This window comes from Sus scrofa, chromosome 9, assembly GCF_054392235.1.
Source record: "Sus scrofa isolate SSC_HxYL_T2T_F1_AM1 chromosome 9, Sscrofa_HxYL_maternal_Yorkshire_Landrace_v2.0, whole genome shotgun sequence".
Lineage (NCBI taxonomy): Eukaryota > Metazoa > Chordata > Mammalia > Artiodactyla > Suidae > Sus > Sus scrofa.
In genome coordinates, this window is record NC_139391.1 from 9,321,828 (window position 1) to 9,335,175 (window position 13,348).

Sequence of the window (13,348 nt, forward strand, 5' to 3'; positions counted from 1 at the left end):
TAAAACCCTGCAGAGACTTCACCCGCCCCCCAACATAACCCTCTGCAATCACACCTGTCTCCCTCTCTCCACAGATGACAGCTACCCTGAATTAATGAGTATCACTCCCATTATCTGTGGTTTTTGTGGGGTTTTTGTCTTTTTAGGGCTGCACCCGTGGCATATGGAGGTTCCCAGGCTAGGGGTCTAATCGGAGCTGTAGCTGCCCGGCCTACAACACAGCCACAGCAACACCAGATCCAAGCCTTGTCTGCAACCTACACCCTGGCTCACAGCAACACTGGATCCTTAACCCACTGAGCAAGGCCAGTGATCGAACCCACATCCTCATGGATGCTAGTCAGATTTGTTTCCACTGAGCCACGGCAGGAACTCCCCATATCTTTTTTTACTTGTATTACATGTATGTAGGTGTATCCATAAACCATATGTGGTATTATTTACATGTTTTAAAACTTAAAACTTTATGTCCTCATACTTTTCTATCATACATAGCTATCATTCTGCAACCTGCCTTCTTCACTTCAAGACTATTTTTGAGGAGTTCCCCTTGTGGCGCAGTAGTTAACAAATCCGACTAGGAACCATGAGGTTGCGGGTTCGATCCCTGGCCTTGCTTAGTGGATTAAGGATCCGGCATTGCTGTGAACTGTGGTGTAGGTCACAGACGCAGCTCGGATCCCGCACTGCTGTGCCAGCGTCTACAGCTTTGATTAGACCCCTAGCCTGGGAACCTCTACATGCCGTGGGGGTGGCCCTAGAAAAAGCAAAAAAAAAAGACTATTATTTCTTGTGTTGACACATTTTTAAGATTAGTTTTCATTTATTTACTTATTTATTGAAGGTACGGGTTTTTTTTGTTTTTGCCACAGCATGCAGTGGCTTGATGTGGGATCTCAGTTCCCAGACCAGGGACTGAATCCTGGCCATAGTAGTGAAAGTGCCAAGTCCTAACCACTAGACCACCAGGGAACTCCCTGTGTTGATACATTTTAATTGCTGTGTGGCTTTATAAAGCAATCTCTCTTCAGAGGCCATGGAAGGCCTATAAACCAAAAACATATGCCGTAACATGCAATATATATAGTGGCTAATAGTAGGCCGCAAATCTGGCTCCAAGCTACCTATTAGCCCAGCGCAAACAAAGAAACATGACTCATTACATAAGCTCCAGAGCCAGCGAGTTAAGAACAAACCAGCATCTTGGGAGAACCATTACTCCTCCTGGCAGCGAAACCTGAGAAATTTCTCGGTCAAAGGGAAATCAGTGTCACACAATGAATCATCCCCAACAACATTCTGTGCCAATTCAAACCACTTCCAAAGGCGATTTATTTCCTTTAATTCACTCCACCTGGGGCAATGGCAATACCAAATTTATAGCACAATATTGTATCTGAATGTTGCTTCTCCTGGAAAGACCTTGTTTCACCCGGCCCCTCCCTGTGACCAGATTCCCAGCTGCTGGGGACTCTAGAAATTCAATGGTCAAACAGCCAGGAGCTAGTTAAGGTCTGGCTCAGCGCAGTCGCAGCCCTGCCGGCCGGCCTTACCTGGGAGAACTTGAGGCCGCTCACATTAATGCTGCACAGGTCTGACGGATTCTTCACACAGTGGTGCTTCAGCTGGAACACAGGGCGGGGAAGCAGCACTCAAGGCCCCAACAAAGCTCACGGAATTGGCCAAGACAACAAATGACTCCCCATGGAGGAGGGCAGCCCGGCACCGTGGAGAGAGCCCGGGCTGTGGGGCTGTGGAGCTGTGGAGGTGCTCAGAACCAAGCTGCCACCTCAGCTCTTCCGCCTCTTCCCCACCTGTGAGCTGGGGATGGAAACGCTGACTTTTGGGGCTCTTAGGAGGATTGCTCCCTCTCTCTTCCTTCTCTTTTCTGGTCCCCCCTTCCTCTACTTGGCTCTTTAAAAAAAAAAAAAAAATCTAGGAGTTCCCCTCATGGCACAGTGGAAACAGAGCCGACTAGGAACCATGAGGTTGCGGGTTTGATCTCTGGCCTCGCTCAGGGGGTTAAGGATCCGGCGTTGCCGTGAGCTGTGGTGTTGGCTGCAGAGGCGACTTGGATCCCGCGTTGCTGTGGCTGTGGTGTAGGTTGGCAACTGTAGCTCAGATTAAACCCCTAGCCTGGAAACCTCCATATGCTGCAGGTGCGGCTCCAAAAAGCGAAAAATAAATAAATAAATCCAAATTTGTAATCACTGAACACTATGTTCTTAGGACTGTCATACATTGCTCTTCATAATCAAAAAGTTAGAGGAAAATCTCAGCTTTGGAGTTTCTATTTCTGTCTAATCAAATCCCATTCCTTTTTTTGGTTAATCATTTAGTTATGGTACCTTTTATGTTTGGGCAGAGAACTAGGAATTTAGAAGACAATGAAGAAAAAGCAGAAATATTCCATGCCTTCGTGAAGCTTAAAAGTGCATGGAAGCCATGGAGCCAGCACGTATTTATAAGTGTGATAAGTATTTTAAAGGAGAAACCCAAGATGCTCTGAGAGATGGTACCAAGAGGTCCTAACTTCAGTGTCGAAGTGAGAAACTACTCACTTGAGGAAGTTCTATTTCAGCTGATACCTAAGTACTAAGTACGAGTCAGTACCATGAAAGTGGGTGGCAAGGGTTGTGGCAGGGTGGGGGTGGGGGGCAAGCTACCAAGGCGCAAGAAAGCAAGATGCATTTGGAAGGATGAAAAACAAGGTCAAGGCTAGGAAGGATTAGATCATTCGGGTTCACGGTGGCTCTGGGAAGGAGCGTGAGTTTTACCTTACAATCGATGGAAAACTCTCAGAGGTTCTTTGGCAAGGGGCTGATAGCAAGTTTATAAAAACTGCTGAGTCTGACACATACAGAAAGGATGACAAGACCGGAAAGGGTGGGGAGAGACCAATATACCAGACATGGTTAACTAAAGCCTCTTCCCTACTTCTTGTTAAAGAACCCCAACATCATTCACATTTCTGAGTGGATGCATCCTTCAACCCCAGATGAACAAGCTAAGTCTTGACTGTGTCTAATCCAATCATGATGTCACGTTCCCCTAACCAATGACCTTGGAACTTGCGATATACATCTGGCCAAGGACACGATGGCTGCTAGGGATGGGAGGCCAGTTTTGGGAACCTTCTTACTTTTAAAAATGGATATAAGACAGTGACAATCTCTTTCCTACCTCTGGATATCATCCTTTAAATGTGATGACCAGTGTTTTAGCTGCCACCTCAGGATCACGAAGGCAATCAGCCCAAGAGGACAAGTTAATGTGCCGAGGAGATAAGAGCAGAAAGATGGAGGAACCTGGGCCTTAGAAGATGTTAGTAAACCAGCGAATTAAACTACCCTGGAATAAAATGCCTCTGGCTTCTTCTTCTTCTTCTTTTTTTTTTTTTTTTTGTCTTTTTGCCATTTCTTGGGCTGCTCCCACGGCACATGAAGGTTCCCAGGCTAGGGGTTGAATCGGAGCTGTAGCTGCCAGCCTATGCCAGAGCCACAGCAACGTGGGATCCAAGCCACGTCTGCAACCTACACCACAGCTCATGGCAACGCCAGATCCTTAACCCACTGAGCAAGGCCAGGGATCGAACCCACAACCTCATGGTTCCTAGTCAGATTTGTTAACTGCTGAGCCATGATGGGAACTCTGCCTCTGGCTTCTTTTTATGTGAAACAAAAGCATCCTAGTTGGTTCAAACTACTGAGGAAGTTTCTGGATTAGCCCAATAAAAGGTGATGGGGGGCCAGATTAGAGCAGAGGCAGTGCAGATGAGAAGAATGCAGATTTGATGGCTATTTCACAGACGTGCAAGGGCTGGTAATGGGAGGGACCGGGACCGTGAGGGAGAGGCAAGCGTCAAGGACAGCCCCTTGGTGACTGGGCAGACAGCAGCACCATCACCGAGACAGTATCGTACAAACTAGACAAGAGGTGTTCTGGGGACTTGGAGTAAGGGGATTGGTGCAGTAGGTCAATATGAAGAAACACTCAAGCAGAACTGTCCAACAGAAGAACAGGTATCCCATTGCTCTGAAAAACAACCTTGATGCTTCTGCCACCCAAAGTGGCAACGTGGCTGATAAACTACCTCAGCTAATGCGGGATGCATGTGCTGCTGAAAACAAAGGGAACAGAAGAGCACTATGGGAAGTGTTTCTGCCCTTCCTCAGCACTGCTGTTTCAATCTTCCTCACCACCAGTGAGAAGCGGACATAATAAGCAAAAAAATGCCACAGGCTTCTGCCAAAAGCTCATACTACCCATCCTAAGATGCAACCAGCTGCTTCCTTAAAGCTCTCACCAAATCTGATCTGTGCAGAGACCTACCTCTTGGGAACCATAAGCAGAGCCTGGGAACAAAGGAGGCTGCCAGAGTTGCTCTTAGAGAGCTAGGAGCACTGGACTTCACAGTGATAGTGGTTTACGGAATGTCTTCTTTTGCAAAGACGCTGAGGCACTGCACAGAGTAGATGTGAAATCACCTGCCTGGCCTCCAGCAGTGCCAACCAGGCCCAGCCCAGCCCTCTTCATAAAGCCTCCCTAGACACTGGGTATACCTAGTCGGCATCCCAACTTTCAGCCAAACACTAAACCCAAAGGACAAAGGTTGTGGTCTGTGGGACCTTCCCAGTGCACCTGCTCCTAGAGACATCTCCCCACAATAAAGTAGGAATCTTTATACCCTAATAGGCGCTAGAATGGGATTTTCTTTTGCTTTTTGGGGCCACACCCACAGCATATGGAAGTTCCCAGGCTAGGGGTTTAACTGGAGCTGTAGCTGCCAGCGTACACCACAGCAACGCAGGATTCAAGCCGTGTCTGCAACCTATACCACAGCTCACGGCAACACCAGACTCTTCACCCACTGAGTGAGGCCAGGGATTGAACCTGAAACCTCCTGGTTCCTAGTCGGATGCGTTTCCACTGTGCCACAACGGGAGCTCCAGGATTTCCTATTTACTGTTTCCCCTGACCTTCTTCTTTGCCTCTGCAGCTCAATTAGGACTTTTTACCTGATAAAACCTGAAGGCACAGGCTCTGGAGGCAGCAGACCAGAACTCTAATGCTGAGCAGTTCCAATCCTGGGTAAAGTGGAGCCCTAATTACTAGCTGAGGGACCCTGACCAAGGAAAACTGCTTCTTGGACCCTCGGTTTCCTTGTCTGAACAACAGTGACAACACGATAGGGGCGATAGTACCCATCTCACAAGCTTTACATATAAAGAAAGCTTCAGGTCCCTTCCTCATCCTGGCTGTACTCAGTTTGCCAAGATCACACTAATAGTTTGGGGCAAATTGGGAGTCCCAGTACCAGAGGGCAGCAGGACACGTCCTTGTCCCCACCAAGATAGTCGCCAGCTGGTGCTGCTAGCCTTTCCAGGGCGCGTTTACTCTCACCAGAAAAGCCTGGTCCAGCACGTGTCCAGGAACGTCCACTTGGTTTTCCTGCCAAGACCCCTTCTTCCCTCCGACCTCAAAAGAAACCTTCCGGCTTTCCTGACCTTCAGCTGGTGCTGCAACCACAGCCTTGGGCTTCTTCTTGGGGCCACATTTCCGAGCCACTAACCAGTGTCCTCGGCCTGCTGAGGAGATCAGAACAGTGAAAAAGGAGCAAACTCCCCCAAAGCCACAACCAGTGCACTTACAGAATGCTTGCCTTTATGACTAAAATCAAAATTAGCTCCTCTTTACCTAATATGTACAAATCCTGTGCTGTCGCTGGGGGTGGCGGGGCGTCTATACACCTGTCTCATTGAACTGACCCATAAACCCAATGAAGACCTGCGACTCGCCCTTTTACCAATGAAAAGGCTAAGACTCAAAGTGTAGACTGACCTGCCCAATTTCTTCCTCTCTATTTTTGCTGCCAAACTCTAATTGTTTCTTCAAGATTGCAGATAAAAGTATTTCCCAATATGCAGCACTGTCTCTGACTCTCCTCCGCAGAGCGGATTTCTTCCTGGGCCGGCTAATTACTCCCTCATTTACCATCTCTTGGATAAAGGCCCTTGTGTGACAGCAACTCAACAGGCTGCATCTTGCCAGACCTTACCCTGGAGTCTATTATTATAGGGCAAAGGCTGCATTAGGAGTTCAGGACAAGAAAATGATACGACAGTTGGCATTTTTTTAAAGACCCAATAACACGTGTTCACTGCAGAAAGAACTAGAAAATTAAGCTTAAAAAAAAAAAGAGATTTACTAGAAAGCCCACCTAACAAAAATCATGACAACATTCTAGAATCTATTCTTTCCTTTCTCAGTAGTTTATTCATTATAGTATTTGTAATTAGAGTGTGTGTTCACTTGTTTACCGTCTGTCTTGCCGTCTAGAGTGGAAGCTCCCTAAAAGCACAGACTTGGTTGGATTCATTCACGTCCATGTTACCCAGGCCTGTGCAGAGCTTGCCACGCTGTGAGTGTTGCTGAATGAACCCTGAGCCACAGCCCCCACCCACGATCATCCATTCAGACCTTTTCTGAGCATCTACTTTATGCCGGGAGTTGGGGCTTATGGATGGAGAAGATGACAGCAGAGGATCTGAATGAAAGAGCTCAATAATGTCAAGTGTGCTGTGAGCCCCGGAGCAGGGAGCTACCAGCCAGGGCATGAGCTAGCTCTTGTCTGTGGAAAGTTGACTAGAAGATGGAAAAACCAAGCAGCCTGGGCACAAGCAGCACTCAGAGGCATGGAAGATTGGTACCGCACAGAAGAACAGCACAGAGTGGTGGGGACCAGCCTGGTGCCTCCGACCACTGGATACCAGCTCACTTAGCCCACTACCCCTGCCTCGGGGGCTCACCCTGGCTTGCCTGACCACTGCCCCTAATCCTGCCTCTGATGCAGCTCCCACCCTCTGTCTGACGTGAGCCCTGTCCTACGCCCTCCTGGGCCTGAAAGCCCAGGCACTCATTTCTCAGGCTGCCCCCATCTGGAGCATGGACCTTGGCCCTATCCCAGTAGCCCCAACTCCTGAGACTCCAGGCTCAGTTGGTGCGAAAACCGCCCACATAGCCAGGAAGGCCGGGGTTGTGTCAGCAGATGAACAGGAGGGAAAAGAGATGAGGCTGAGGCGGTCAGCAGGGGCAGATCTGAAGGGCCGTGAGGACCAGAAGGAGGAGTCTGGCTTTTAATGGGGTAGGCTTTTAGCAAGAAGAGTATCCAGGAAAGGGCTTTTTTTCCCATAAATTTTCATTTCGAGATAATTTCAGACTTACAGAAAAAGATGTAAAATAATACACAGCTCCTGCACAGCGTTTGCCCGGTTTCCCCGCTAACATTCTATGGAATCATAAGACAATGACGGTGAGCAAGAAATTAGTATTAGTATAATATTAGTAATTAATCTACACACTGAAGGTTGCCAGCTTTCTCACTAGTGTCCTTTCCGTTCCAGGATCCAATGCAAGATCTCACACGTGGAGAGATCTCTAAAGAGAGCCACTTGTCACAAGATTTACTTGTCATGTCTCCTTCGTCTCCCCCAATCCTGACAGATCTGCATTCTCTCTTTTTCTTGTGTGATCCTGACACTTTTGAAGGGTACTAGCCAACTGTTTCATAAATGTCCCTCAAGGTGAGTTTGTTTGATGTTTTCTCGTAACTAGGTGAAGGCCTGGTAGTTTGAGAAGAAGTGACGCCAAGCCTTTCTCAGCGCCGCGTATCAGAAGGTACATGATGTCACGAGGTCTTATTACTGGTGATGTTGATTTTGATCACTCGGCCAAAGAGGTGTCCCCCTAGTTTTCTACTAAGAAGTCCTTCTATAATTAACAGAGATAGCTCAAGACTATACAGATATTCTGTTTCTCATCAGACTTTAACCCACTATTCCCAGCATCTGTGATGGTTAATTTTATGTGTCGACCTGCTAGGTAGTCTATGGTAAGCAGTCAATCAAATGCTAGTCTACATGCTGCTGTGAATGTATTTTGTTGATGTGGTTAATAACACAACCAGTTGATTTTAAATGAAGGAGACTATCCTTGACAAGGCGGGGCCTCTCCCAATCACTTGAAAGACCTTAAAAGCAAAAACAGCCTTCCCAAAGGAAGAAGAAATCTTGCCTTAAGACTGCAGCACTGGCTCTTCCCTGAGTTATCAGCCTGCCCGTCCTGTAGATTTCAGAATTGCCAACCTCCACCATTTCACAAACCAAGTTCTCGAAACTATATGCTTTACATGTGTGTGTATGTCCACATACATATACACATATATGTATATGCAAATACAACTAGTAGTAGATGCACACGCACACATACATGCACATATCACATTGGTTCTATTTCTTTGGAGAACCCTGACTGATATAGCATCCACAGAAATTTCTAGCCTGTAAAAATGATTATTGTGATGTTTTAATAGCTATGTTCAGAGTTCCCGTCGTGGCACAGTGGAAACAAATCTGACTAGGAACCATGAGGTTGAGGGTTTGATCCCTGGCCTCACTCAGTGGGTTAGGGATCCGGTGTTGCCGTGAGCTGTGCTGCAGGTCACAGACAAGGCTCGGATCTGGTGATGCTGTGGCTGTGGTGCAGGCTGGGCAGCTACAGCTCTGATTAGACCCCTAGCCTGGAAACCTCCATATGGCGGGTATGGCCCTAAAAAGACAAAAAAAAAAAAAAAAAAGTTAATTTTCTATTTCCTCATTCCTTCAAATTCATTACCTGGAATTCTATTGTAAGGAAGAGCTGTTCCTTTTCCCTCACTTAATTACATATTTGTACGTTCAATTACCTAAGTATGGGATTATGACTATTAACTTATTCTGTGGATTACAACCCAATTCTACCTTTATTTATTTGCTGCTCTACACTGTTCCAGCTTTGGCCATTGGGTGCTCCTTCAGGGTGGTGCCTGAACCCTTTCAAACTGCCCCCAGCAGAGTTCCCATCATGGCTCAGCAGTAATTAATCTGACTAGCATCCACAAGGATATGGGCTTGATCCCTGGCCTCCTTCAGCGGGTTAATGATCCGGCATTGCTGTGAGCTGTGGTGTAGGCCAGCAGCTGTAGCTCCAATTCAACCCTTAGCCCAGGAACTTCCACATGCCACGGATGTGGCCCTAAAAAAAAAAAAAAAAAAAAAAATGCCGTCATCATTTTTTTCCTTTTTTTCTTTCTTTTGTCTTTTTAGGGCCACACCCATGGCACATGGAGGTTCCTAGGCTAGGGGTCTAATCAGAGCTACAGCTACCAGCCTACACCACAGCCACAGCAATGCCAGATCCGAGCCACATCTGCGACCTACACCACAGCTCACGGCAACACCAGATCCTTAACCCACTGAGTGAGGCCGGGGATCGAACCTGCATCCTCTTGGTTTCTAGTTGGATTCGTTTCCGCTGCGCCACGATGGGAACTGCAGCCATCATCATTTTTCCCAGCACTGCTTTATTTTCTGGCATCACACGTGTTCCAGGCTCAATATGTATTTTCCCTGCCTCAGCCCTAGAAACAACTTTTTGCCTGAGGATCCCTGGCTCCTCTTACTGGAGAATGGTATTTAGAAACCAACATCTAGATGCCAGGGTCTTCACGACTGAGGTGTCACTGCCCTCGGTCCATATACATATACGAACACAGGCAGATACACACAGCTGTATTTACTTCTCTCTCTGTCCATCTACATGTGTGAAATCACGAGTTCACAGTGAGGGCTCCACGGGAGGGTTTTAAACAGGGAGGCAGCCGTAGACGGTCTCTGTGAAAAATGAAATCACTGAAGAGACGTGGGGAGGACAGACTAGAGGAAAAGGTTCTTCCAACAGTCCATGTACAGAGTGACCAGCAAGTCACCTCATCTAGAGGAATTAAGGTCCTTCTCCCGTGCTCTACCCTTTCGAAGCAACACATCCAATCCAGTGAACCCACATTCCTGGGCAGTGTTCCATCTGCAGGACTCTGGAGGAGTCCCTGCCCCAGGAGAGTCTTCGACCAGGCAAATGTTTGAAAAACTACCTAGCAAAGTCAAGTTGAAGCCATTTTACTTATGAGCTGGGCAGAAGATGATTATGCATCAAATAAGAAACAGAGAAGGACAGCTCACAAGAATGGCTGGGCTCCAAGGGCTCGAGCTGCTGGACAGGGCTTACTGGCAGACGCGGGAGAAGAGCTGAGCGCTGTGGGATAGGAGGAGTTTGGAGAACTGGAATAAGGGCTGGAACGTTCTGGGAAAATGTTAAAAGCTATGTGAAAATGCAACACAATGGAAGAGGGCATAAATCAAAGGATGGCGTTGTAACCAAGGATAAGGGCCATCAGAGCTGCAGGTAAAGGAACCAGCAGTCAGAAGTCACTGAACAGAAGGGAATATTATGATCAGGTGTGTACTTTAGAAGGCTCCCTGCGAGCCCTCGTATACTGTTGGTGGGAATATAAACTGGTGCAGCCACTGCAGAAAACGGTATAGAGGTTCCTCCAAAAAGCTAAAAACAGAACTACTGTATGATCCAGAAATTCCACTCCTGCGTATATACCCCCCAATGAAAGTCACTGATTTGAAAAGATACATGGACCCCAAAGTTCACAGTAGCATTATTTACAACAGCCAAGACATGGAAACAACCTAAGGGTCTATTAACAACAAATGGATAAAGAAGATGTGTGTGTGTGTGTACACACACACACACACACACACACACACACACACACACAATGGAATACCACTTAGCCATTAAAAAGAAGGAAATGTTGCCATTTGCAATAACATGGATAGACTTGGAGGACATTATACAAAGTGAAACAAGTCAGAGAAAGATACTGTATGATATTGCCTATATGTGGAATCTAAAAAAATACAACCAACTAGACTATAACATAAAAGAAGCAGATTCACAAATACAGAGAAGCTAGTGGTTACCAGCGTGGGGGTGGGGGTGGGGGGTCACAATATAGAGGAGAGAGAGTGGGAGGAACAAACTCTGGGTTTAAGTTAGACTCAAGGATTTACTGTACAACACAGGGGATATAGCCATTATTTTCTAATAACTGTAAATGGAAAACAACCTATACAAATAAAAATTTTAATAAATGAATAATTTTTTTTTTTAAAAAAAAGAAACCTCCCTGAGGCTGCTGGAGGGAGATGGGTTGGCAGGAAGGGGACTGGGCGGGGCAGGGAACAGCAGCGAAGGGGGCTGAAGAGGAAGAAATGAACATCAGAGACATTCTGAAGCGGGACCGGGGGGTGAGGCAAAGGTACCGAAGTGAGAAGTCACCTGACCTTCCTCTGGCATCCGAAGCAGACTTTTGGCTGGAAAGCAGTTGCTCAGGTAAGGCTTCCCATCGTCCAGTTTGTAGACTCCTGAGGAGGCCATGTCCCTGAGAGGCAAGCAAGGAAGTAAGGAGTGAGAAGGGGCAGTAAGGAGTGAGAAGGACCACCCCAACACACAGCCTCTCTCCGAGGCCCTAGAGGCCCACTGGCCTGCTTCAGAAATGGGCCGGCCCTTTAAGTAAAGAAGTAGATAGACCCTCAGGTTTTTTGGTTTAAACCAATTGTAACTCAATGAACCCCTAGGAAAAGCATCACTTTTGGCCTCAGAGAGACCAGGTTTGAATCTTGGCTCTGTCTTGCTGTGGACTGAGCAAATCACTCTACCTGGCTAAGCCTCGGTTTCCTCACCTGCAAAGTATCTAATAAACAAGTGAGAGGATCAAGTTAGAAAGATAATGCCTGGTGCATATTAAGTGCTTGCTAGAAATGTTGAGTTTAGGGAAGAGGGCTCTCATATTTTAGGCCAGATGATATGCAAATGATGAGGTATGAACTGGACAAACGGGATTCGAGAGAGGAATTGAGTTTGCTGATAGAAAGAGGGACGAGCATTTCCAAACAGAAATGGCCACAGGCCTGGGGGCACCCTGGTGGATACATCTGGTGCAGAAAAGAAACAACCTGACCCAGGGTGGGGAAGGGCATTTTGGGCAGTCTGGGTCAATAAGGCTGGTGCCCATTCCTGAAGACCTTCAGTGCCAGGTTAGGAGCCCAGGCTTCGCCTTGTGGGTAACAGAAGGCCATGGATAACAGCTAAGCGGGAGAGCCATGAGCCAAGCTGTGCTTTAGAAAGAGATGTCTGACAAATATAACGCCAGGTGAAAGGGCATTCTACTAACTGGTCACTGAGTCATGACGATTCCAGCTCAGAAGTACAGTTCTAGTGCGCTTTGCTCTGTCTCTCCCTGTTTTCATTAAATCTTTCATCATCTCCCACCTGGAACACGGCAGCGGTCTTCCAACTGGATTTCCACTGAGCACGTCTGAGCCTGGTCTTGAAGGCCCCTGGGACCTGTGTCCTAATCCTTCCAGCACCAGGCAGCCCTGCCCAAGAGGCTCACAGAATCATCTTCCATTCCCCCAACACATGCCGCCTTCTGTGCCTTTGGCCTTGGTACTCCTTTGGCCTAAATTAGCCCTTTCCATCTTGTTCACCTGGCTGATCTCACACTTTAAGATCAGCTCAAATGGCACTTCCTTTAGGGAAAAAAAAAAAACCTCTCTAATCGAAGATGTAAATTTTTTAAGCCGTGAGCTCTTTAAGAGACAGGAATTTTTCTTTAAAGGGATCCAGTCATTCCCAAATCTGCTTTGGGACAGTTTCAGACAACTTGCGGTAGCAGAGCTTTGGGAACCCGTAAGTCCCTGGCCAGGAGAAGGGAGGCCTTGGCAAGAAATGTGGGACCCTGAGATACAGGGTCTGGGAAGAGATTCAGGACAAGGAAGGAGCAGAGTGGAGAGTTGGGATCAGGCCTCCTGAGAAAATTTTCCTGGACATGATAAACATGAAAAGCAGAAGGATGCGGTAGGAGTGGCAGCAGTTTTGGAGCCATGAGACCTAAATTTGAAGCTGGTTTCTATCAGTGACCTCGGGCAAATCACTTTACCTCTCTGTGCCTGCTATTTCTCACGTATCAAACGACAATACAAACCTGAGCCTCAGAGTTCCCTCCACGGCACAATGGGTTGAATATCCGACTGCAGTGGCTCAGATCATTGCAGAGGTGTGGGTTCAGTCTCTGGCCCTGAGCATTGGGTTAAAGGAGCCTGTGTTGCCACAGCTGTGGCTGGGATTCAATTCCTGGACTGGGAACTTCCATTTGCTGCAGGTGTGGCCATAAAATTTAAAAAACAAAACCAAACCAACCCTGTGCCTCAGAGCAGTGTTGCTAAGAATTAAATGAGGTAATAGGGAAAAAAGGGTCTTTCTAAAGACCCAGTCCAGATGTCACCGCTTCCATAAAGCCCTCACCAGAGGGAAACAACTGCTGCTTTGGCTAAATTCTAGAGTGCTTCTCCTGTATCTGTTCCATGGCTGGACTCCTTTTCACCTTATAAGATTACAA

General features: G+C 47.2%; 1 protein-coding gene across 50 annotated transcripts in view; it reads right to left on the reverse strand.

Annotated features, from left to right (window-relative positions):
* Positions 1-13,348, reverse strand: part of XRRA1 (X-ray radiation resistance associated 1) — a 127,071-nt gene that overhangs the window by 109,768 nt on the left and 3,955 nt on the right. For 14 of the 50 annotated variants that reach the window (XR_014814652.1, XR_014814673.1, XR_014814684.1 and 11 more), the window contains 3 exons: positions 11,232-11,329; positions 5,404-5,588; positions 1,554-1,625 (listed from right to left, as the gene is read on the reverse strand). Coding sequence is in view for 4 of the 50 variants with exons in the window: in XM_084975212.1 (XP_084831338.1) it covers positions 1,554-1,625; positions 5,404-5,588; positions 11,232-11,325 (351 nt within the window). In the remaining 46 variants the exon portion in view is untranslated. The remainder of the gene's footprint in view (positions 1-1,553; positions 1,626-5,403; positions 5,589-11,231; positions 11,330-13,348) is intronic. The other 36 variants (XR_014814691.1, XR_014814656.1, XR_014814665.1 and 33 more) reach the window with 4 other exon arrangements.